Below are 27309 nucleotides of genomic sequence, written 5' to 3'. Positions count from 1 at the left end.
ACTGTAAGGTTTTTATAATCCTTGTTTTATTTGCTATTGATTGCAAGTTGATTTTAAATTGTATGTATATCTTTTATGATCTAAGTAGATCGAAATAAAGATTGAAAATGAAATGTAACAAGTTTTGCCATGAATGGCACGCACACTCTACAGCACACTTGTTTCCCTGGCCAAATGAGGGAACCTTTGACACCAACACACTTGAACACATGAGAACCCACATACAGACCAAATAAGTAGGGCAAAAGAAGGACAGGAGAGAGGCACTATTAGAACTAGGGGCCACCTTTCAGGAGGCCCAGACCGATGATCCTATCCCACAGATAATAGGCAAGGTGTCTGCACCTCCCCCACCATATGCATGTGTGGGGATGCCCTACCCAATGCCTGCTAGTCCTGCATTAGGATATATCAACCCGCCAGTTGAGGGAGCTGAAGGGTCTCCTACCGCACATCAAACTGTTATGTCCAGGCATTAGATTCTAACTGGCCTGCAGGCCTGGGCAATCCCAGCACCACCCCAGTCCAGTGTTAAGCGCCCTGAAGTTCGAACCGGTTGCGTTCAGCTAATTCAACACCAGCGACACGGAGAACATGCATGCACTCACTCACTCCCACTGGTTCAGGTGAAAGCACTTGAGTAATGGGGAGATTCATAGTGGTTCTGGACAGTGATACAACTCGCAGGGGGGAGAACAGGGGCCCCAGGCCTTCACTGTCCAAGGAGGAGGTGGAAGGCACAAGGTTTGCTCAGGTAGATCAAGAAACAACAAAAAGCGAGTTTGAAGGGAAGTTAAGACTAAAACAAACAGCACATAGCTCAGAGCTGGTCCAAGTACAGCAGACATTGTCCTACAGATACTTCGGCCAGAATGATTGGCCAAAATTGTTAAAAGAAGTCACAAACGTCAATGGGAAGACTGAATGCAAATTGAGATCTCCCTCTAGAGGCAACAAAGAAAGTAAAGATCCACAACTAGTTTTCAGAAACATGCCCCACGACTTTGGAATTCCTTAATTAATTACAAGTGACACTTGCAGCAGCTGCAAATATCTGAAACTACATATTTTCACACAATCTCTCCATTTGTTCTACGTCACATTTCATTTCTCAGTTGTGCATGTGAGCGTCTACTGTGCTGGATGGTTTTGAATTTTCTTTACCACACTCCTCCACATCCCCAACAGGATTGAGTACTTCAGTAAATATCCTATAGTTCTGAACATTTAGAGAGATATTAAGTCCACATTGTTTGTAGAAAATAAATTGCATAATACAATACTGACCATCAATCTTTGGCAGTTCCACAGCTGGAGAAGGCTGCAATTAAAAGTAAAAATAGCCATGAGTGCACTTACAGTGACAAGTACTGGTTTTGGAAAATATCAATGTCCATGGTCTCAAACAAATACACAATTTCAAATAGATCCAGCAAGTAAGCACAATAAAGTACATTTATTAAACTAGTTAGTAACGGATATTCAGGACGGGCATATTAAGATAACGGGTCACTTGTAGAGCAAGACCGCAAGAAGCAGGCCTCCATGGTCTAAAAAGAAAAACATCTTGTGTATGGCTGATTTTGGGTATTTGGCTCTCAGTGCAAAAAGCAATTTGTGAAACATATAAGTGCATACTTGTTCCCACAGGTTCATCTTCACAGTGACACAGAATGCTCCTCTCTGCAAGTTCCACCTCAGTCACCGGACCAAAGCCTCATTGAGTAAGTGTAAGAGATCAGATTTAAATCTACAAATTCCAAAATCCGAGCATTTGATTCAATTGAGATAAACTGACTTTCTAGAAATACCTTATTACAAACGTTTTTGCTACAGTCCTCGCAAGGTGATCCAGGCACCATTCTACAAGTAAACCATGAGTGGTGCCAGGATCTCACAAAAATATTTTCCTACGTCTTCATATTCCTCCCACTAGTTTTCCAAATGAGTGCCTACACAAGATAGCCATGTACACATTATTAAGGCTGTGGTTGGAACTCTAATGGAGTTAGTGAACAAGTACAGTATCTTCATTCATGCAATATTCCTCTTTTATAAGTGAATAAAGCAACTTTCAACTCAAACTGACAGACAGGGGAGAGTGAATGACCAAATGAATACATCATTCTTACCTTTTTATCGATCAGATGTTTGTTGTAACACACAGCCATATGTGGGAAGGCCAGATCTTAAACCAATGTATTCAATTGTATAAGGTACAGTTGAAAATGAAGTAATTTTTCCACTGTTACATCATAATGTAAGCACTTGTCTCTCCTGTGTTCCAACTCCTCACCCTGGTCTACAGAGGACCAAGCAAAGTGTCAGAATGTTGTTTAACCGTGTTCCATCTCTCCAGCCTCTCTTGGTTCTGAGAGAGGCAGGAGATGTCCAAACTTCATCATCTAATGCTAGCACCAGTTTGCACAGACCCACACTGGCAGAGAAAGCCATAAAGGTAGCCACTTTCCCCGGGCCGGTCAAAAGATTATAAAGTTTTAATTGGGAATAGTGCCAAGAAGCACAAAGTACTAATGATAGTCAGTGGCCGCAGTAGACAAAGACCTGGGTGCAATTTGAGTGAGGCTGGCTACTCATGAGCATGGATCAGATACATCAACCGGGATAGCCCTGGTCAAAGATTTGATATTCTGACTTAGAAGTGTTCTGTAGTGGAATGGGACTTAAAAGACTAAGGGCCTGATGTGGGTAATCCCAGATTACCGAATCATACCGATTCGGCATTTAGGTAATTTTACCGATTTAATTACCGAATCGGTATGATTCGGTAATTACCGAATCGGTATTTACCGATTCGGTAATTGCCATTCATTCCATTGGGCCTGGAGGCCCATAGGAATGAATGTCAATTACCGAATCGGTAAATACCGATTCGGTAATTGGGGGAAACCTAGAAGGGTAGCAGGGTGTCACTTTGACACCCTGTTGCACCCCTCAATTGTGCATGGGTGCACACGTTGCAGACATACATGCCGTTAGGGCATGTATATCTGCAACATGGCACTGTTTTAAAAGCAAAAAAAATGCTTTTTAAAGGGTTTTCATTATTTACCACCAACTTCTAGTTTGTCGTAAATAACGAATTCTTAAACCCCTGCAGCAGTGATTACAGTGCTACCTACATGTCAAGATACAGATTCGGTCATTTTACCAAATCCGTAAAATTACCGATTTGGTAAAATTATCGAATCTGTATTTTAACATGCCCCTACATCCCAAACTCCAAATACTGGTCGGTAACGGCCGAAATCGGCCATTACCGACCGGTATTTGCCTTCCTACATCTGGCCTTCAACTCCATCCCCATCCCTCACCGCAAGAGCGGGTACATGTTTAATTTCAGCCCGTTTGCGCATTTACTCCCTCTTCCTCCCTCTCCACAGAGCGACCCCCCTCGCTCGCAACAAGATCCGGCTGCAAGACACAGCGGGAGCTAATTATCGCCCCTTTTCCTAGTAACAGATCTGACTCCCCATGTGGCCATCAGCCAAACTTTTGCTACCTTCTCCCTGGCAATGCCCAGTTCAGAGTAAGCTCAATGCTCTCCCGTTTCACGGGTCTTCCTGTCACTAGTCACTCGTGCCTCCACTGTTGTGCGACGCGTGTCCAATGCTTGTATGTCCATGCTCTTCCTTCCCTGGTCATAAGCCATATGTTCTATTATCTTCCACGCGTTTCTAGCTTTTATTCCGCACATATTTTTATTGTTCTATATCCCTTGCTGTTTTCTGTTCTTCCATGCAGTCTTTTATTTGTTGCCCTTGGTTTGATTTTTTCCTCTTCCTCTGTACTGTGCCTGCTTTATCCCTCTCTTACCCTGCCCATGCCTCTGGTCTTCTCCTTTTTTCCCTTTATTTATGCACCCCAGACATTACTCAGAGGTGCTAGAGCGCTCCAATGGCTGCATGGGTCTGCGTTATATCATCAGCAGAGAGGCCTTGGCAGTCTCCGCTCTCATGCTCCCGTCCTCCCCCGCAAGAGAGCATTGCCATGGGGGGGGGGGGGGGGGATAGCAGTCCGGGTCCTCACACTGCCTCCAACTTCTGACAGTTCCCGTTGGGAGACCTCACCAATCCAGCCAGGCCCGACCTACCCTCCCCGGGCAGCGTCAGCAGCCCCCCCCCCCCCCCCTTCTGCTCACCCCTCCCCTCCCATAGTGAAATGTGACCCAAGTACACCCATAAACCGGACGTGGATCAAATCATAGATATATGGGAGCAGCAGGGCTCCAACGAGGCATCACTTTTCAAGTTGTGGTTAGAAGGAACATATTAATGTGGAAACAAACTAGTATATTGGGGAAGAGGCTACAAATGGGGTGCAAAGTATCAAGTGTACCCATGTCCATTAGTGGGTTGCTCTGTGCTGAATTATAAATAAAGTTGGTCTCTGGGGCCGTGTGCGCCAAGCATTGGTGTGCACAGAGAAGCGCTTGTTCCAACGAGGCGCTATTGTCACAAAAGGTAAAGACGCAGTCAATATACACGGTGTGGTGTTTCCGACACTGCAGGTTGTGTGAGGCGATAATACACATCTGACATGGAAAGCAGCTGAGAAATGATTACTCGTTGCACGCTGTCGTTTCCAACCTCTCCTTGGACCGCGTGAGCAGAGAGGTTACAACAGTCCGAGCCAGCCTCCTCCCTCAGATGGCATCGGCCAAGAGGCCTTGGTAGCCCGACCCATCCTGCCCATCAGCAGAGAGGCATCAGCAGAGAGGCATCAGCAGCTCACCCTCCCCCATCCCGCCTCCCCCCCTGCCTTCGGGCAGCATCAGCAGAGGGGCCTCAACAGCCCAACCCTCTCCTGCACCCCCTCCACTGCCTTCAGAAAGCAACAGCAGAGAGTCATAGCTGCCAAGGTTTCAGATTGTTTGTGTGTGACATATTCATAACTTCACTTTAATTCTGAGTGGCATTCAGCGATTAGGAGGGACTCTTTGTCGCAAGCAAAATGAAGAAGAGGGAAACATCAGAAATTACATGTATTTTTAAAAAATAAATTGACTGCTTCAGGTGACCTTCGACATCTTCAAATCGTAAATAAAAAAAAAAGGCAAGGCATACATAATCACGCTGGGCCACCATAGCAATCTTGATGATTACACTTCATCACGCTGTTATTGGTTTTTTGCTGCTGCTCTACAGTATTGGCAAAGCAACTAGTTTGACAAGCCTTTGCCAAAGCTTGTATCCTTCTGAGTAATAGTGGTGGTAACATACAACTTCTATAATGGCAAATACTGTGTCTTTAAACACTATGCAGTAATATATTCATCTTTAACTTCAATTGAATTGTGTGCTGCAACGCTCAGTTTATTGAGAAGGAGCGTCTAGCCTTTTGCAAGTGTCCAAGGCCTTCGTTTTAACAACCATTGAAATCCTCGACTGTTAGTGTAGGGCCTCTCTGTTTTAATGTCACTTGGGGACAGGCTGTTGCTAATGTGGGATATGTATGTGTAATGACAGTGAACACGTGGTAAAGTGCTCTTTTTTTGGGGGCTACAGCTGTAATGACAGTGGGGTTCACTTCTAGATTGGCTTATTACAGCAGCGTTCCTGGCTGATAATAGTCGAAGTATGCTTTGCAGGGTCTGAAGCCCATAGGCAGGGCAAGGAAGGGCAGCTCATCCACAAATGGATGCCAAGTATGTGGGAGAGCCCCCACCCCTTTCCTGCTCGCCAATAAAACATGGATATTGTTACAGCGCCTCATTAGGGGTAGTAAGTGCTATATATAAATACAATTACAATCATTGGCATAGCCAATAGGTCTCGCCTTTGGGACCTTATAAGTGTTTAGCCATGCAACAGTTAATATTGTTGCACCAAGGATATTGTGCTGCATAACTAAATACTTATAAGGTCCCAAAGGCGAGACCTATTGGCTACGCCAATGCTTGTTGTTTTAGCGCGCAGACAAATGTTTTATGTTTTTTACCATGAGGGATTCGCAAATCCTCAGAGGATACCAGCAATTTGATTGGCTGGCACCAACTGAAAATGAGTGTTGCACTACCAGGCATTGAGGCCTGTATCCTGAAATAAAAAAGCAAAAGAGATGGTATAAGGAGGCTGGGAACCGTCCTGTGACCCCACAAAATGATCAAAGAAGAGTCCCCGGAAAAGAGGTACTGCCACATTTTTTTTTTTTTATTGAACCCGTTTTTCTCAGGGGATTGGCACCTAATTACAAGACCTGAGTCTGATAATTTGTGAGGAGACTGAATATTCTTTGAAATTTAATATCAGAGGTAGAGAGGGGGGCCTTAGGTTGGGGTCAAGAGCATTCAAAACATATAGCCCTAGTGCACTTCTACAAACTGCCTCGTTTGCTCAAGACTTTACTGCCTACGAAGAGATCGGTCCAGGTGGTACTTGCCGCTGTTGGTGATACCTGTCTCAAGTCTTGACCTCCTTCACACTGCCCCAATCCACGGTTTTCGCATTAGTGAACTTTTACCAAGAAACAGAAATATATCATTGTAAATGTAAAATGTAAATGTAGTGTATTTTGTAAAGCGCACAACTGCCCCAACGGGGCGTCCCGGCGCTGTGTAACGCTGTGGAACCCTTCTGGGCTCTCCCTGTGAGATGCCCCTCCTGGGCACCCCCAAGGTGAAGCCAGGCATCCCAGTGTTGTAGGGGCCGTAGTGGAGATTAAGCAAGCTATTGCCCAGAGTTGCAGCGTGGGACCCATGATTAGAGTAGGCGCCGAGGCGAGAATTATCGAGTCCGCGGACATTGAGCCCAAGACCCTGCCGCGTCGGGACTTGAACCCTGGTCCCGGGCCTGATCTCTGCTACAGAGTCTGCCGCTCTAACCAGTGAGCCACACTTCTCCACAACTGATTCAATTGAGTCACTTCTCCAAACGGTTGCTGTTCTCTCAAATTATTTGATGAACCAGGTGCTCAACTGTCCGCAAGAAAAGCATGATGCTATTTAAAAAACAAATTAATTAAACCTTTGTGGAAAATCTTACTCCAAGGGGAAACTGTACTGCCAAAATTTAAATATTTAAAAGTCTTCAACAGAAAATCCATGAAAAAAAACACATTTATTTTGTAGCACTCCTGTTCTGAAAGATCAATTAATTTTTTTTTATACAGGTCACACTTTTTCTTTCGGGAGGCTTTTTAGTGCGTTTTGTAGGTGCGTTTCGAATACTCTGGAAGAGCCTCGGTAGGATTATATCAGAACCACGCAAGAAAAAAATCCCGAGAAATGTCAACTAAATTATACACAGAAGAATACAATGTGTAAATGGAAACACTGCAAAACTATTAAACTGCACACTTCACCTTGTGACCGTCAGTGAGTGACGCCCCTTTTTGCCACTCGGCCGAGTCAGACGTAAATATCCGGGACAGCTGTGTGTAGACGTGCTCTGCACTTCTTCAATGGGCACGGAGCCACAAATGGTATGTGAATGACGTAACCCTCTAATATGTCACCCCTCTGCGATGTGCACGTACTCTTGTCCTTCAAGGAACGGCAGGATAGTTGTCTGTCTCCCTCTCCGACAGCAGAGGTCACGGTCTTAGGAAGCGCACAGAAGCCCTTCTCAGTGTTGCTACAAGCTGCCGAGACATGAACAGTGGCGACTACAATGTTTCCTTCTGTTAATGTTAGGGTGTGCCCCGCCTCCTCGTAAAGTCACATCTGTTCCTTTGCCTCACACTTGATTTTGCAACAGAAACGACTAGGAAGCCCGTGCCTGTGGCTTTAGGGTTAGCCGAGTAGGGTACTTCCCTATGGGGCCATTCATAAATCATAATGGCCTTGTGAACCCGGGTGTCAGAAGTCCTGACGGAAGCAGCAGAAATAAATAGAAGGTTAACTCACTTTCAGCATTCCCCATTCTTTACCCTTCCTCACAGGTCCGTTCCTGTCAACCTGGAAGCATTTGGCGTACGTATTTAGCATACATTTTTTTGTCCTTCAATACAGTTACAATATTACACATAGTTTTCGTTCCTGGGAGATGTGTGCAAGCAGACGTGGTCTGTAGTTACAGTGTGTTGTGTCCTGGAGACATTTTTTCTGCACGAACCAGTGTCTCGCGGTTATGGAGTGCGATTTTGGTGCACAGGGTACACTTTTCTGACATATCACTCAAGATTCCCACAAAATGGACTTCGCTTAATAAACGCTATGAAGTAAAACGTGACATCAGTGACTCGTGAGCTTTTTTTTATTCAGTCAGATACCAATCTCCAAGACTAACTACGTCCTTGCCGCCTTGTTTGCTCCCTCCACCTCTCAGTCACTTCAACATCCCACAAACATTCTAAACGGACTCAAGATTGAAGGGGAAATGGAATGTACCAAGGGAGAAGGGGAGGAAACAAGGAGAGCAGGATACGAAACGTCATATGACATTAGGATGATTAAAGAAGAGTGGAAACGATCATTCAGGATACTGGATGTTAATTAAATATAACACGTAGCGTTTGGGAACAGTATGCGTACTATGTGAAATAAAAATCTGCAATTTTGTTCACCCCTTACTAAGAGTGGGACAAGGGGTCACGTCTGCGATTACCCAGGGGGTATGGTGTACGACTGGCATTGATGTCAGGTTTATCCCATGGTGGAATGGTTGAGATATCCGTTTAAAAATAAAGCAACTTCAGTCTCCTCGTTTTGGCTTCAGTGTCACTGTCTCGACAAATTGTACCTTGTTATCTCACATGAGGTATTTACATCATCCATCAGGTGCAACTCTAAAAATCAGGAAAACCAAACATTCAGCTCCGCATAAATTTGTACTACCTCATTCATGTCGATGATGTCTAGATGTCGAAATTGCGAAAGGTCTTTTACTCCAACTTAACCAAATGTAATTAATTTTAAAAACATGGACAACTTCAATATGAAACAAAGATGATAAGTTCTCTGGGATGAGGGGCCGCTAAAGTGCTGGTATCAAAGATGGCTGCCCGTAAGTGAAGCCAGAGGCCAACATTCATCATCATCCAAAGAACCACGACACTCGGGGGTCATGAGTTATGTGAAATGAATAGAAAAACAGCCCCTAGGTCGTGGATGAATTGAAATAGCCCACCTTGAGTTCTGTTTAGTAGAAGCAGGAAGCTGGACTACCAGCCCGGCAAGGATTCAAAATGGCAGCCACCGTGGTGCTGGCTGGTGCCCCTGGTCCCATGCAGGGGTTGTGAGTGTGCAGGGATCCACTGCGAGGACTGGAAGGGGTAGCTGGAGGTGGGTGGCTAGTGCACCACCCCGCTGGCTCTGGGGCGAAGGACAAGTGACAAGCATCTAGTTGTCAAGGCAATATAGATTGTGCCCTAATAAATTGGTTAGTTTCTAGTCATTTCAAACATAAGGACCTGTTACGCTACTGAGATCTACAACCCTCTATAAAAATACACAGGTTTTTGCGCTTGAATATGGGCAAATCTGACACCAAGTAGGCCAAGCTGCAATTTGAAACCAAAAGTGCATGTAAATTGACGATTCGGGCAGCAACCAAGACAAGATGGACACAACTGACCATTAGCCCAATGAAGGCAACACACTGCAGAGATCAGCCGGGAGACCTGGCTTGGTCCCCTGAGTTCAAAGTAACTAGGACCAGCTGCTTGCGAGCACATGATGCAGCTGCAAACACAATGACACTCACCCCCTTCCCAAGAACTGGGCCGCCCGCGAAGGAAAGCGGGATGGCGGTATCTCTTCTGCGGGCTCCACTTAACCCCACAGTATATTTTGGGGTGACCGGGCATAGTCCAGGGAATCCTCTGCAGGAAATGTTGGCTGGTCTCAGAAGCGAGACCAGAGCTTAGAGCTCCGATGTAGCACACGTGCCGAACAAGAGGGTGGGGTCAGCCAGCTCTGTCGTAGGTGTCTCCCTTGTTGTCCAGCAAGATGTCTCATGAAGTAGGCCGTGCTGAGAGGCCCTGCGGCAGTCACCTTTCACGGCAATGATTGGATTCACATGGGTGGGGCAAAGGTTACTAGCAACATTCAGCTCCAGGGTGATCACTACGAGGGCAGATCGATATGCTTGACATGCACTGCTCTGCAAAAAATGCTCAACATGCGCGGATTAAAAAGATTCAGATGGCCGGACTTACAAGTCCCACAGCCGGTTTCTAGATGGGGTAGTGGAATCCTTATAAATCCCTAATACCCCCACAAGACTAGGGAGGTGGCAAGCCAACCAGTCCCTGGAGAGCACAGGGGCACACAAAGCAAGCAGGCAGGTAGCAGACCAACACATAAGGCAAAATGCAAAGCGGCAATCCCTTCTGCAGCCCACCAGGCCAGCACAGCAAAACAAACACAATGGCAGTTCTAACTGGCAGCACAGCAGTTCACTGACAGTGTGCAGTTTGTAGAGCCAGTAGCGTTTGGTTACATGTGTCACACAATGTGTAAAGCATGGGGTCAGAGACTCTGTACTCAAAAATGGCGTAATTTCAAAGGATCCCTTAGAATTGTGTAACAATCCCTTTCAACCCAGCTCTGGCTCCAGACGATCTGTATGTATTTGTATTTGTATCTGGGTTTTGTATCGCGCCAACTCACCGACAGGTCTCAAAGCGCTTCTGACCAAGTACAGCAACAAGAGACAAAAGGAAAGTATAGAAATATCGACCTAACTACAGAGATGTAAGCGCGTCCTTGAAAAGTAAGGTTTTCAGGGATTTCCTAAAGCAAAGAAGGTTGTATTCTCTACGAAGCACCTCCGGCAGCTTGTTCCAGATGGTAGGAGCTTGGACTGAGAAGGATCTGCCTCCTTTTGTTGCCAGTTTAAAACGTGGGCAGGATAGCAGGAAGGAGTCGGAGGATCGCAGGGTGCGCTTAGGTTCGTAGATTTCAAGCCTATCTTTTATATAGGCTGGCGCCTGTCCATGGATTGCTTTATGGCAGATGCACATGCTCTTAAATTCGACTCTTTGTTTCATAGGGAGCCAATGTAGCCTATAAAGCAAGGGGGAGGCGTGGGTCCACCTAGGTACTCCAAATATCAAGCGAGCTGCGTCATTCAAGATGACCTGAAGACGATTGATGGAGTTTTTTGGGAGGCCTAGGTAGAACGCGTTACCGTAGTCGATTCTAGACACTATTGTGGCTGAGACAATGGTTCGTAGCATATTCCTTGAGAGTAGAGGGACGAGCTTACGTAGTTGCCTGATCAGGTTGGTACAGGAGCCAACCACAGCGGACACTTGGTTGGCCATCGAGAGTTCCTGATCGATTTTCATTCCGAGTAAATCAGCCCTTTGTGTAAGGGCAGGACACAAATTATACAAATGTAATGTGTGAACGAACACTCCCAGGAATACTATCAGTTTGCAGATGAATGCAGACGTATCCCTTTTCACACCCAGCCCTTCCTGTGAGATGGCTGTATGAAAAGTATGCTCACAATGTAGCCGTCACCCTAGCTTAGACATGCATCGGAGTCAGGCTGCAAAACACAGAGTCGTAAGCACAGAGAAAAGCCCACTTTCCAGAAGTGACATTTCTGCAATAGTAATGTAAAATCCAACTACACCTGTAAGTAGGCATTATCGCCACTATTCTTAACATACCATGTATGGCAATGCCACTCCCTTATAATCAGGAAGTACCACTTAAAAATATATAAGGGTATTCCCAATGCTAGCCTATGACAGGAGTAGGCCTCACAGCAATGAAAAATGAAAGAGGTGGTTTGTCACTACGAGGACACGCCACACATACAGACACACATCCTACCTTTTACTTACACAGCGACCTGCTCATAGGGCTACCTAGGGCCTACCTTAAGAGTGACCTATGTGTAATAAAAGGAGAGCAGTTTTAAAAGCCATGTCAAAGCAGAAGTAAACTGCGCACACAGGCCCTGCCGTGGTAAGCCCGATACGGTTTTGAAATGCTACTTCTGTGGGAGGCAAAAGCAGTGCTGCAGGCCAACTAGTAGCATTAAGTTTACAGGCCCTGGGTATACCACATTACAAGGGACTTCCAAGTAAATCAAATACGCCAAACAGGTGTAAACCAATCATACAATGTTTAGGGGAGAGGGAGAGCACATGCACTTTAGCATGGAGTAGCAGTGGTAAAGTGCCCAGAGTCCTAAAGCCAACAAAAAGAAGGTCAGAAAAATAAGCGAAGGAAGGAAGAACGTTTGGGGATAACCCTGCAGAAAGGGCCAGGTCTAACACAACCCCCTTCGAGCCTAAAGCCAGGGTAGAATAATCAATACCTTGGGGGGCTTCCCCACGAAGGGAAATAGAACAGGGACCTTGGTCCTCTACTGCAGGGGCACGTGCCAATTCTAAGCCTTTCTTAACCCAGCTGGATCCCTTGGTCTATACTCTCAGGGCCCACTAAGCATCCATGGGGAATTCTTCTCACCTGCGGACCTCCTCTGTGATACGCCTAACTTTAAGTTGTTCACAGTTGCATCCCAGTAAGCAGACAGTACCACCATGGCCAACAAAGGGATGTGGGCTATTTCACCCCTTGGGTCTGACTTCTGTCACCAACCGAAGGAAATCTCTCAACAAGGACAGCAACCAACAGAGGCCACCAACAGCTGTTAGTCTCCAGGGCCAGGCCCCAAGTCACCCAGGGGACTCTGACCTCTGGGGGTCTCAGAGAGGGGGTGGGGCAGTAGCCCCAGGTGCATCTCAAATGAAACGAAAGTTATGATCTTTGGCAGCCTAGTCCCTGGTTGGTCCCCCACTTGGTGGCCAACCGATTTGAGATCACTTCCAGGACCGGTCACAAAGGTCAGGAATCTGGGCGTAATGTTCGAAGACATGTTGTCATTCATCCACCACGCGAACGCAGTCGTCTTTTCATCCTTCTATACCCTTAAAGTGATACGGAAAGTTCTACCATTACTACCCCCCAGCGCCAGTAAGACTCTTATGTGAACATTGGTGATTTCAAAAGTGGACTACTGCAATGGACTCTTCCTAAACGCCCAGGAGAAAGTCCTGAACAAATTGCAACTAGTTCAAAACTCAGCTGCCAGGATTCTATCCGGCCCCCCAAGTTCAAATCGATCTCTCGAGTTATACGTCAACTTCACTGGCTGCCTATCAGAAGTCAAACTAAATTTGAGGCACTGTGCATCGCATATAAAGAGATTAACAACACTGGACCGGAGTTCCTAAAAAAGTACTACGCCCATACACCCACAACAGACCCTTGCGCTCCTCCACAGCCCACCTATTGACTATTCCTCGCACAAAGAAAACATCCTGGGGAGACAGACTATTCACATTTGCCACGGCTAGACTGTGGAAGACCCTCCCCCTCCAGACAAAACCAGCCCACCCTCTTGACATTTAGGAGATAAGTAAAAACCTGGCTCTTCAACCAGTAGTCATCTAATTTAGCTGTTCTCCTTTAACTCCACAGCACCGACACCCCCCAGAGTAGTTGCGCGCTACATAAATTGCATAAATAAATAAAATCGCATCCTTTTTCCACTCCTCTTCCCACCAGTTCAGGGGTGGTATCCTGAGACTAGTCCTCCAGCCCAGTGTCTGTACTACTAGACTTGACAGGAGTCGGGCGAGTCTTCCTCCCCTGTCCCTCCTTTTGGAACGGGTACCCCAGAATCAAGACCTGTCCAGGGGTGTGTCGCAGCTGTCCTGCACAATTCTCCAACCAGTTCAGTGGTTCTATCCTGCAACAGGTCTTCCAACTCAGGGTCTGTACCCTTAGACTGAACAGGGGTTAGGGGAAGAGTCCTTCCTCCCCCTAGCCCTCCTTCTGGTTCCGCATCCCTCTCTATGGAGTGGTACGGCCAGAAACCAGAACTGGTCGGACTCTAGTATCAGTCATCCACCCCTCTCCAAAGTTCTCCTGACACTATGGGGTACCCCTCAGTGGATGGTATCCCAGTACAGACTAACTTCCCATCCTGGTGCCATCTTGCCCACCCCACCTCTCCTCTTACACTGAAAGGTAGTCCCACCAGAGTAGCATAAGTGGGGCGGGGAGATTGAAAATTAAATTAAAATAGACTTGCCTTGCTGCTGGACCACCACCTTGCCTCGCCCTCTGAAGCAGGAACCACAGGCTCCCTCCGTTAAGCCTATCACAACGCTACAATGACGTATGGGACTTGCCACTTCCATTATCTCTGAACACTGTCATATGGGACAGCAATTCTAATGCTGTGTTTAATTCATAGCTAGACAGATCACATGCAGGACACAGACACACAACATCAGTGGCTGATGCTGTGGGGGGAATCCTCACAGATCACACACAACTTGGTAGATATTTGTAGAATGAGACACCCCGTATTAGGAGTGGGTACATATTCCTCCTCTGAACATAAAACTTGGTCTTGATTGAATTACTGGTGGTCATTAGCAATGTGAGCAACTGGACAAGACAGTTTGAGCCTCTTGCCAAAATACTGTCAGATCATTCGCAGTTCTTCTCTAGTTAAAGATTCCAGGCTCGCAGAGAAATCAATCCTGGTGGATATTGTCTCCAAGGGTTCTGCTGGATAGATTTAGAGAGAAGATCATGAAAGCAACTGTCAAGATCATGAAATAAACTGTGAATTACTTTATTAATAATGTAGGTTGTTTGTCGAGATGTCAAAACATGTGAGGCATTCAAAGAGGAGATACAGGGACAATGTATTGCTAAGCAGTTTGGGGTACTATAAAATCAGTTCTTGGCAGATTGGCCTGCCTGGCGGAGGAGATCAGTCAGATTGTAACAGTCCTATCCTCAAAAGTAGGAACAAAAGCTAGAGAACTGATTACATCTAAACTATCAGAAACACATGAAGTGGCAGACCGAGAAATCAACTATTTGGGCAAGTATGCAAAGGCGTGACCTTTAGGTGATGGTGAACTCCCAGGCAAGTCACTGGCTCATATCAAGCAGCCATGGGCAACCAATAACATTATATGCATAGCAGAGGCAGATGATTACCCCAAGTGTAAACCTGTGGAAATATTGGGGAAATGTTTAAACTACTATGACGCCCTTTACTCATCGCACTGCGCTAACATAGCCACACATATTAAACACTTATCTAGAGGATACAGCTTTAGCATGGTTCAGTGATGCCGAGAATGTTACTTGCACATCCCATTAGGTGAGGTCAAGGAGGTAATAAAAGTGCTGCTTATTGGCATAGCCCTGGGTATGGATGGGTTTCTGTCCAAATATTACAAGGAGTTTTCAGAGCAGCTGGCCCCACATCAATGGGCCAATCTGAAAAATCTCTAAAAGGCATCCTTCCCCTCTCGATGAGCTAAGCTTTATCGATCACCCTTCTTAAGCTCCACCCCCGGGACAAATTGGAATGAGGACCTATAGGTTCAGTAACTCAGGTGAGAGAATACGGTTGCTACTAAACTTGTAACTTTTTGCCAATCTGCAGGCTCTCCCTTATTCACTTACGACACCTACATCGAATATACTTCACCCCGGTTGCCCTGTGGAGGTGGAGCATTAGGTAGGACTCGAGCAGCGAAAGGGATGTTAGCGGCTGTAGTAGGATTCCTACATCTAGCATGGAACTACCCTAGAGTCACCTCATTCTGGGGGAGGTGTTGGAGTCCTTCTAGAAGATAACAGACATGCCAGCTAGAATTTCACCTCAGATGGCACTGCTGGGGTGGGAGAAGCCAATCCCGCAATTGAAAGACAACTTGTTGCAGTGGCACTACTATTAGTTGAACGACAGGTAGACCAACTTTGCGAAGCAGCAGAGTATCAACGCTCAAGATGTGGATATCAGACGCACTTTATTGTATGAACAGTGAGAAATGTATGCAGAGTTGCTCCCTAAAGCATCCCGTCCCGAAGAGTTATTGGCACCCTCATGCCAATTCCTTCTGGCAGAGACACAATTCGAGAGGGTAACTGGGCAACGAAATGAATGAACCCTTTTAGCCTCCGATTGAATATAAATGAAGTGTAACAAACAAGAATGCCAGGAAAATCATTGGTCCGTCAGCTGTAAAAGGGAGAAGACTGAGTGATGTATCTGCATGTTTTTATCACATATCCTAATATTGACAATGCTGTGTTGAGCCTGGAGTTACCATGTGGTAATATCCTTGGATAAAATGGTAACGTTTTGACTAGTAACATTTTGTAATGAGGTTAGCTGATATCTCACTTGTTATATCAACTTGTCATGATTTGCGCAAAATTTGCAATTTCCTGAAGTGCAATAGTTATAAACTTTGCACTGCCAGAATGTCAGAGTTTAAATTACACTCACTCCTATGCCGAACCCCATCTACATTCAATGCCTGGTGGACTTCCTGTGCTTCTTCAGAAGTTAATATCATGCTGATCCGATTTCATGCCATAATCTGCCACTAGTACTCCGCATACTCATGAGTTATACCCTTTCACAAAATTACCATATGCACTCAGCCCCTCGAAGACATCACAGGGGTGTTTTTCTTCCATCCCGAAATAGGGGGAAAAAAGCTCTTGGCCCCAAGCCATAATGTCAGGCCTGGTTACTACGGTTGTTTTCCTACCTACTTTCAATCTAGTAGCCTACCACTCTTATGCAAACATTTCTCCAGAAACAGAACAATTCACACTCTGCCATCTTCTAGACATAGGGTTAGATTTAGAGTTTTGTGGACGAGTACTCCACCACAAACGTGAAAGACATACCGTCCACCTTATTACAAGTGCCATGAGATAGAATACATTTTTAATAAGGCAGACAGGATACCAGTCACATTTGGAACGGAGCGACCCGTCTGCCAAACCCTGAATATGCTGTAATACTGTTGGATCATATTGTCGCAAGTTTGTTGGTGAAGCAACAAACCTGAGATTATACCCCCAACTTCAGAGATAACAGTATCTCTGCCAGCTGTATTTTGTTCGAGAACACACTGACAGCCCGAACCAGGAAGGTGTCCAGTGTGGTGCCAATATGGGGGTTAGAAAGGCCAGCCTCCTTCCCGGGTGCCATTTTACGCTTTCCCATAGCACCAAAATAAGAGTTTAAAAATTAAAGAAAGACTCACCAACACATAGGAGAATGTCAATCTAGGAATCAAATAAGGTGGCCCAACTCGGCCAAAGATGGGCCCAGTCTTGTCTCGCGCTGCTGGATGCTATGGCTTTCCCTTGCCCCGCCTTTCCTCTTCATAATGTAGGAATCGCCGGGGGAGGGGGGGGGGGGGGGAAGAGAGACGTCGTCCCATCCCAGTACACAGGTACACAATCCAGGCAAGCACTGCAGTAAATGTAACCCGCGCTGTGGTCTGCAAGGCGTGGTTTTAGTACTAAGGCACTGTCTCTTGCCTCACCTTTCTTCTCACTGTGGGCGTCGCTGGGGGACGCAGCCCCCAACCCATCACACAGGACACACAATCTAGGTAATAATTGTGGTAAAAGTAACCTACACATCTACATCCCATATCATTTCTAGGTTAGGAATAAGCCGCACGGCTTTTATGATGCCGATTTAGGCAGCCAGATGCCTGAAACATTGAGAGTTGGAGATTTCTCAGCTGCTCATTTAAGTTCATACACTGGCAGTACCCATCCAGCACTACTGTTGTTTTAGGGCCATCTGTATTAACATTTTTTGTGATTCAGAATTTTGTTCCTATTCTTTTATTATTACATGGCCATTTAGAGTGCTCCGTCCCCGTTTGGAGACAGTATAGCTCCTCCTTGATTAGTTCTGGACCCCGTAATCCAATCTTCATTTTTGTCATTAGGTATCCCATGGCCGGCCGCATAACTGAGAAATACTGTGTATATCTATGGACAATAGTGAATTACATTTGTCAGCAATCGCATATGATCAGTTGTGGCTCTTGTATGGTTGTTCGTGCATACCCTGCATGTCCATTATTAAGATGCTCCTATTGAAGAGGCAGCCAATCCCATTTCCAGCCAAGCACTTCCTACTGAAAAAGGGAGTCCATCTTGGAGTGTCATTGTACATTTTACTTCCTCTCTGTTTCCTTCCACTTTCTTCATGGGAGGGACACGTGACATGTGGTTTCGTATGCAGAGCACAGGGTTAAACTTGAAGGAATCGGTTGGATTACCAAAGAACCCCTTTAGGGTCATACATTCCGGTCAACTATACCTTTATTTCTGGGTACTTAAACTTCAACTGAACACCTCATCGACATCTCAGGCTCACGTTCTACAACGTGACCTCTCTACAGCATGCTGCCTCTCAGACACCACAAAAATATAATCAATAATTAAAAGATACAATTTATTTTCTATAAATTGTGTCTGGGTTGTAGACAGCAAAGAGGCGGATTATTTGATGTAGCAGAAAAAGAGCACAGTTATGCGCTGTTAAGGTGACAAATGTCTCTTTTTGCAATTTATATATTAATGGGTTTAGCAAACATTTTTAATGGCCAATTAGTGGAACAAGACGACATCTGGTTGACAGCTAAACCTAGCTAAATGGCAATCCATTCCAATGATAAAATCCCTTAAAACTGTCCCTAGTGTACACAAGTGAAAGCAGCTTATAAGAACTAATTGCCAAACAAGGATTATTTTCCAATGTGGTCACTGTTTTAGTAATCCAGCCTTCATCTGCTCCCCATCAATATAGAATCTTGAGTTTAAAGGGTTCAATTAATGACTAAAACCTCAAACAGGATTGCTACTGCTTTCCACTTTGCTCACACTAGGACCTTCCTTAACCCCTTCGATGCTGATGACGGAACGGTTCCGTCATGAGCATCAGTCGAGCTGTGCTCATGACGGAACCGTTCGTCATGACCACGCCCGTTTTCATTAGGGCTCAGCACCGGGGGTAAATCTGCACCGCACGGATCTGGTTAAAGGATAGGAGCAAGCACTCAACAACTTTCTCTTCCGTGAACACAAGCCAGATTACGTTAGGACCACCACGACCAAGAGAAAATACCATTTACTCTTACACAGCCTTTGGAAGAATATCTACCATTTGCTTACAGGCTGTTCTATTCACGGGTCAGGTGCAGGGGTAGGCACTAAAATAGTCGATTTGTGGACTATGTCAGCCTTTCCATGGAAAGTCTGGCTAGATACTGTAGCCCAGTATCTCTACTGCTAAACAGCTACCACCACAGCTACGTACAGATGCTCAAGTGTTGCAGTGTAGCTGAACTAATCTTGCACTATGTGGACGTACATTACTTGGTCTGCCCCATGGCGAAGGGCATCTAGGCAAAGCTTCAACGATAGCAGCATGTAGCTTGACCAGTTCACACATTAGAACAAGGACAACACAAAAGGTGATCTACCTCTTTATGCAGCATTCATTGTGTAATCCATGAAAAACTATACACAAACAAAACACACAGGAGGAAAAAAGGACTATGGGCATGGGCAGCTTCAATTGGCACAGCAGGTGCAGTGACACTGGGGCTCAGAGGCTTAAAGAGGCCCCACGAATCATTATTATTGCTGTATTGGATAATTCAAACAGCAGCCAGGGCCCCTATTCCTTCCTTGCTTGTTTGTTTCCTTACACTAGAGCCCATGACACACTGGCTTTGCCCATGGGCTATAAAATGCATGCATCAACCGTTAGTCTCTCTACAGCCTGGTACGAGGGGTCAGAACCAAACCATGGTGTACAGCTTGAACAAAATAAAAAATGTTGGTTTCTTAATTTATCATGCCCTATACATCCGGGATTGATCAGCAATTTATAAAACTATGAAAATGAAAAGGTGCTTTTATCTGTAAAGTGGAAGGGCCAGCAGCAATTTGCTGCCTGGACCTCGAAAAAGAAAAATAGAACTGGGCAAAGAGGGTGGGAGTGTGCAACGAAGGAGTGGTTTGGCGTATGTGTTTGGGGGCATGAGGGAAGAGAAGCACACTGAGGAGGGCAACCGGGATGGCAGAAGGTAATACAAACGAAGGAGAGAACCACATGCATCGAAGGGAGAAGTGCAACACGGAGAGCAGGCGGAAGAGTAGCACATGAGGGAAATAGCTGGTAAACGTGTACTCTTATTTAGGGTCTAAGCAAAAAGAAGTTCCTAAAAGTGAGTAGTGATAGAGCAGAAGCAAAGAGGCTGTTCTCCAGGGATGGACAAAAACAAGATGGAAAACCCGGGACAAAGAAACCCTCTGAATATGAAGCAAACAAATAAGTGACAATTAAATTAAGCCATCCAATGTTAAACAATGGGCGGGCTACAACCTTCTGTACACCCTTCATAAGCCCACAATTGGTCTTTTGAAAAACAACTGCTCTGAGGTCTGGTAGGTTCGACCTAGAGACTTTCTTTGTAAAAAAAACCTTCGCAAAGCATGGATTGCATTTTGAGTCCTGCTAAAACTGTTAAAATGCCAGCAGCAGAGAAGAACACAAACAAAAAATATATACTTTCTATATACAATGCATCTATGAAATACTTTGGAAAGTGTACTAAGTCACAGAACTTTTCAGATGTCAAATGGTCCCTTGTATATAGGAATGCAAGCATCCTATAGGTGGTTGAATGATACACCATACATCCAACAACGGGAGATAACAGGGAATACTCCTCTGGCAGAGCCACAGCCCATTCATCATATTCTTTAACAATAGGTAGTTCAGACACAAACGCTGTCAAGCCAGATCTAAAGACGACTATACAGCTAGTGAGCACATGATTTGATTGGAATCAACTTCTACACACACAATATAAAAGTAATCAGCATGTACATACTTATAAAAATAGGAATATAATTTACACTTAAAATCAATTAAAAACTACATAAACCAAACACTTAAAAAATAGCAGGACCAATGTAGTTGTTAACAGTGCAAAGGTGAAAATAGTTTTGCAGTGTGGTCACTCCTGATATTCCACCTGCTATTTAATAACTCCCCGTATAAGGTGGGTGTGTTAATGGGACATAAAACCATCAGGAGTCCATCTATATTTTCTTTTCTTTTTAAAACCTGTGTCAACATCATCAGTCCTGTGCTCTGCCCCCCATTTTAGGAAGAGGGGTCCCCAATGTTTTAACAAGCAACTAAAGGTAGCCAGGACAAAAAGGACTGTGAATTAAATAGCATACATTAAAGATAGCATACATTAAATTGAGAGCACCAAGTAGTCGGAGGATCTAAAATGTTAATCTTTTCTGACCAAAACAAGTGTAATTTATTCCGACGGTCTAGCTTTCGCAGGACTAATATCTGCGTTCTTAAGCAAGAAGAGGAGCGAGAGAAAGAACACTATTTGGCATGCATTTCTTCAAAATGTAAACTATTTAAAAGGTGATCCATCATCTCGAATAAATACTCACCAAAATTTTAGGTCTTCTGTTGTGGTCAACCATGTCCAGCATGGGGAATGTCTCACGCAGCGCGTCAATAGTGACCGGTTTTGAAAAACCTAGGCTGATGACACAGGTTAAGGATATAACAGTATAAGAGTTAAAACAACTGAAATTGATAACCAAGAATATCACGCATAAGAGAAGCCGCATTGTTAGGTTTTGTTTGCCTCATAGGTTCTTGTTTTATGTTTGTAATGCAGATATATGCGAAGTGGTGGGGACTAAGGTTCCTATTCGCTATATCCTTTTGATGTTATATATGACTCACATCACTCGAATATACTGTTTTTATCATAATAAAATCAATAAAAGTGGTTTAAAAAAAACACAACTCGAATTGGAATCAAAGTTTTGTGACTCTACAAAGAACATACAAATCTAGGGATACACACTGTTCAATTGCCTCAAGGTGGGTGCTAGTACAGATATGGGTCTCAAAAACCAGGAGATGTTTGCCATGCGTGAGTAAGACCATACCAATCTCTAGGCAAACGATTCCAATAACAAAACAAACATTTTCAATGTATTTGCAGGTTATCACCCTGTAGTTATTTGGTGTGTGAATTAGGCTTGAACATACAGATTGTGGATGTAGAGTGAGTACTACGGTTGAGGGTACTCGAGATCATGCAACAAAGAAGGATAATCACAGGATATGCCTTCAGTAACAGATTTGTAAACGGCACAGAGCAGCAGCCGCTCACTCACTTAACACCTCTCAAACCAGAGGAGCCTACTTGGGATTCGAGTCTTGACTCATGAATGAGACGGTTAAAACAAAGATGCAGGTGTTTAATCCTCCTTCCTAATCCCCTTGGTCCTGGAGGCCGCCGCAGGTAGGATCGCGCCCCACAACCCCGCCTTTTTCTTGTGATCTCCTTTAATCATCTACAAAGTAATCCTGCAAGAGTGACATTCCACCGTCTATGGATTAGAACTGGTTTGAAATATTAGTTTCAGATCTCATTTTCTTTACAATTATAGGTCACCCCGTCTGGCCTTAGACAGCTGACACTAATGCTCAGTTTAAGAGGCAATCGGGGCACAATTTCAGTTTACAAAGTGGTTTCGCTTTACTATGTTTTTGAATTTGTTTACCTTTTGTCAATTAGTGTAACATGTGTAAAGTGCCCTATATTCCTGCAATGGTAAACTTCCTTGTACTTTTGCTAATTGTTAGTATCCAACCTTCGCTCCGCACAGCAGGTATTGTGCTTGTAACATCTCCATCTTTATCTGTGGGAAGAAGCACTCCGGGAGAGACAAGTGTAATGATGCTGCAAACGCAGTTCTCGGGCAGAGAATACAGTGCACCACTTACGCAGATACAACTCATAGATATTAGCAAATCCGTGAATCTCTGAAGTCTAGCTGCTTTCAAGATAAACCAACATAATACATTTCTGATCTTTAAGTGAAATCAGGACACATCCTCTTTACCAATTTATAAGAATCAACTTCTTTTGCTAGTAGGAGGCACATAATGGCAGATCCTTATTTTTAGGCTCACACACACTATCAAACCGCTCATTTGCCCGACCCCATGACGAATCTTGATAAAAATTATCATAATTATTTGTTTTAATATAGAGTTTAACATAATCTAGAATTAAGTTTTAATTGCGACTTTTCTAAACTTGTTTTCTGTCAGTTGCCTTACACATGCAAGGCACGACAGAATGATTCTTACAAACGTAACCAGCATCGATTTTGGGTACCTTTACTCATGTTTTTTTTGTTCATTCCTTGCAGTTTTCTTTTTATTATTTACTTCTACTCTTCTGTGGCTCCGCGCCATCCTCAGAGAAAAAAGCAACGATAAGAAGTAAAGAGTGAGGGGAAAAAAAAAAAAAACGAGTGAGAAAATGTGCAAGAACAAGAAGGAGAAACAGGCCAAATCAAGAGTAAAACCAGAGCAAAAGTAAAAAAGAGGAAAGTGAACAAAAGTGAAAGGCACAATAAGAAAAGAACTGGAAAGCTAAGAGAAAAGAAAAAACGAGAGAAACCTGGAGAAGAGAAATAAAAAAAGAAGAAGAAAAAATTAGCAAAAAGGGGTGGAAAGCCCAGCATAGGCCCTTCAGACAGAACAGGAAATGTGAAATGTTTGGAAGCATACCTAAAACGCCTGCTCTGGGGAAGCAGGGTGGCACGAATGTCCTAATGGAAATTCAGCCGAAGGTACAAACGATCTGTTCGATTTCTCTAAATAAGGAGAAGGTTCTTTACCCTTATTTGCTTTATGTAGATGATGCCACTCTGTGTGCCCTTTAAATGCTATGAAAAAAAATTACTTAAAAGCCTTGCAAAACCAAACAGCCCAAACAATAGTTATTTCTCTTGACCCTAGAAACAAGGCCTCTCCCTCAAAATAGGGCATAAAAAAAATATTCACGTTTTATTTAAGTGGTTATAGGATTTTAAAAACCTAGGCAAATTCACAAAGTTTACCTATCTGACAACAGAAACAAGCTGGACAACATACTAATGAGAAAACGAAAGGGAAAAAAGCACAGCTCTTCGCACCATCAAGAATGAAAGGATACTATTTGGCAATATCGAGAAGAGGGCCTTGTCCGGACACCAGAACACATTTGTCGTGGTACCTTCTGAACATCCGCAATGGACTGTGGGACATCATGACTTGGTCCTGAGAGATCTGATTGGAGAAATAATAAACAGGTTATTTGCCTCTAAAGTGACATTCAAAACTCAAAAAATATTATTTGACCTGAAAATGTATTCCACTGACTATCATTATATTTGCCATTCAAATTAGCTGCTTGGGAATGCCAATGTTGATTTGGTGGTACAGTAACTCACAGTTTGCAGCAACAGTCTTTTCAGCCTGGAAACTTTTGCATTTCATTACCCGTTCCCAAGCCCGTTGTACATTGCAAACTGTAGAAGCCTTCAAGAGAGAATCCATGGGGTTGAGAATAAATCTATTTATGCATTTTTCCAAGGTCTGGTTTTAGCCAAGACCTTATGATTTTACTAAGATATGCTGTATAATATACTTATTTTTACCCAACCCACTCCATCCATTGGTCTGTTATTGTATCATTCACATGTCTATTCAGCACACTACACTGTACAGTACAGGGGGTCATGGGTCATTCCACTTTAGCCACTGGCTAAATTCTCTTTGAGTGACCACCCTCTTCCCTTTCACAAGGCGCAAATCCACACACAACATAGTTCCTTTCTTTGTCAGGGACTACTAGGGCGACGTGTGTGTTTTGCAAGACATCCAACCCTTGGTACGAGGGGAGTCTCAATGAAGACAGACGGGCTATGCGAATGGCAGAGCGCGCCTGGAGATCTGTTCCCTCGGCACTACACCTAAAAATTCTGAAGAAAAAGAGAAACGCATACTTGAGGAAAATAAAACGCTCAAAATCGGAGTTCTCCAGACTCCAGCTCAACCAAGCAAAAAACCGTCCAAGAAAGCTATTCGACCTAGGATGTATGACATTATAACGCATGCTTTTACAACGCATGCTGTTACAACGCAGGTTTTACTACGCATACCTTTACAACGCATTACACTTTGGGGTGCTGGATAGTGAATAGTTTAATTTACTATTCCAACTCCAGTCCCCGTGGACACTAGGGAAGGTGTTGGATAGTAAATTAAACTTATTCCCTATCCTAGAGCGCCCCCCAGTGTAATGCGTTGTAAAGATATCCGTAGTAAAACCTGCGTTGTAATAGCTTTGCGTCGTAAAAGTTTCGTTGTAAAGGATGTTTCCCTTCGACCTAATCCAATCACAATCCAAGGAACAACCCCAAGCAGTCGACACTATGGGCAATACACCTTCCTGTGAAGATTTCGCTACTTTCTTCAACATAAGGAGCGATCACCTCATTGACGCAAGCCTCTACTCCAAACCCCACCACATAACACCCAAGGAACCAAAAAACAATGCGACATGGTCATCCGTTGACACTTACTCTAAAGAAGAAGTTGGCAGACTATTCAGCACCCTGAAACCATCCAATCACCTCACTGACCCTCTTCCTGCTAACGCTGTAAAAGACTTCACCCCTCTGCTCCTCCCACTCTGGACTAAAATTATCAATAGTTCACTTCAACAAGGAACCATCCCTGACTCCCTCAAAGTTGGACAAGTTACACCTTTACTAAAGAAACCAACAGCCGACCCCACTGATCTAAATAACTACAGTCCGATTACCAACATTCCCACTCTTGCCAAACTGTTGGAAAAATGCGTTCAACTACAACTGACAAAGCACATAGAACAGTTCGATCTCCTCAATCTGGCTTCAGAGCAGGGCATAGTACCGAAACTGCTATGACTCACATAATTGACGACGCCCTCCAAATTGTAGATCGAAATGATACCTGCCTCCTCATCCTTCTGGATCTCTCTTCAGCATTCGACACTGTGAAACATGAGAACTTACTCGAACTCCTAAACACAAGAATGGGTCTCTCTGGAACTGTTCTTCAGTGGTTCACCTCCTTTCAACACAACCGATCTCAAAAACTCAAGAGCAACAACTTGATGTCCGCCCCAATACCTGTATCGCTAGGTGTCCCCCAAGGATCCTGCCTATCCCCTACCTTGTTCAACCTAGTTACGGAACCTCTCACCACCCTACTACAAGCATCCAATGTTCTTTTTCACATGTACGCCGATGACACTCAGCTATACCTCAAATTACAATCCCCCAAAGACATTATGCGTCTTAACTCAACGATCAGTAACACCCAATCCTGGCTGGCCGATAATCACCTCAAACTCAATGCTATGAAATCTGAGTTCCTTCTGATCTCACCTCCCGTGAAAATCTCTACCACACAAACCTGGCTTAAGCACCTAACTGCACTCAATGTCCAACCGACCATCGTGGATTCAGAAAAATCCTTAGGCATAACACTTGACGCCAATCTCAACATGCAGCAGCATATCAGCAAGGCAACTAAGGGAGCGAACTTCCAAATAAATACCTTGAGGAAACTCAAACCCTTCCTCCCAGCCAAGGACTTCCAAACTGCGGTACAAGCACTTGTCATACCTCGCATAGACTACGGCAGCATCGCCCTCTGCGGTCTCTCCCCCCCCCCCCCCCCCTCCCCCAACTACAACTGCACCCCTAAGAGCTTCGCTAAACGCGGCAGCGAGACTCATCACTGGATCTAAGAAACACTCACGTATCTCCCCTGACTTTAAATCCCTGAACTGGCTGCCTTTTGAAGCCAAAATACATCTGAAAATTGCCTGCATGACGCACAAGGCTATACACCTGAAATCACCCGGCTACCTCACTCAGAAGTTGACTATTTCCAGCGGGTCTAGAACCAGTAGAAGTACAAACAATCTTCTGCTGAAGCCCCGAAGATTCCGGAAGGAAAAAACTTACAAACGATCCTTCTCAGGAATGGCACCTAGGATCTGGTACTCACTCCCTCCTGAAACAAGGCGCATCTCATCCACTCTCCTTTTTAAGAAAAAAGTTAAATCTATCCTCATGGCTAAATTTACTTGAACTACTACTCTTGATTTTTCAAGACTTTGCGTCGAGCTATATTATGTGTTTGATCCTTTTGCACATGTGTTTTTACTTGTATTATTGACCTAACCGATTGCTCATGCTCCCTCTTATTTGTACCACTGTATCGACCTACCTCTTCCTACCTTACCCTCGTCGAGCTATATTACTTGTTTGACCCCTTGCACATGTGTTTTACTTGTATTATTGACCTACCGATTGTTCTTGCGCCCTCTTATTTGTACTACTGCATTAACCTACCTTACCTTACTTTCCTAACTATGGTCCCTCGTGTACCCACCCTACCACTCATTTATTCCTGTGTAAAGCGCTCTGTTATCTGCAAAGATCTTGTTCGCGCTATATAAAACCTTCAAAATAAATAAATAAAAATGTTTTGCTTTTATCCATTTTTTTTTCTTAGAGTGATGAGGGTCCAGAAGCATCCCTAAAATTAGAATTTTGCAAACATCCAGGGCAAACTAAAA

General features: G+C 44.4%; 1 protein-coding gene across 1 annotated transcript in view; it reads right to left on the bottom strand.

Annotated features, from left to right (window-relative positions):
• The window catches only part of LOC147692773 (haloacid dehalogenase-like hydrolase domain-containing 5), a 103250-nt gene that overhangs the window by 32809 nt on the left and 43132 nt on the right, over positions 1-27309 (bottom strand). The window contains exons 3-5 of the mRNA XM_086938981.1: positions 23848-23960; positions 21272-21365; positions 1288-1321 (exon numbers count right to left, since the gene is read on the bottom strand). Of these exons, the coding sequence (XP_086795107.1) occupies positions 1288-1321; positions 21272-21365; positions 23848-23960 (241 nt within the window). The remainder of the gene's footprint in view (positions 1-1287; positions 1322-21271; positions 21366-23847; positions 23961-27309) is intronic.

Source organism: Lissotriton vulgaris, chromosome 9, assembly GCF_964263255.1.
Source record: "Lissotriton vulgaris chromosome 9, aLisVul1.2, whole genome shotgun sequence".
Classification (NCBI taxonomy): Eukaryota; Metazoa; Chordata; class Amphibia; order Caudata; family Salamandridae; genus Lissotriton; species Lissotriton vulgaris.
This window is presented reverse-complemented; position numbering and strand designations above follow the sequence as displayed.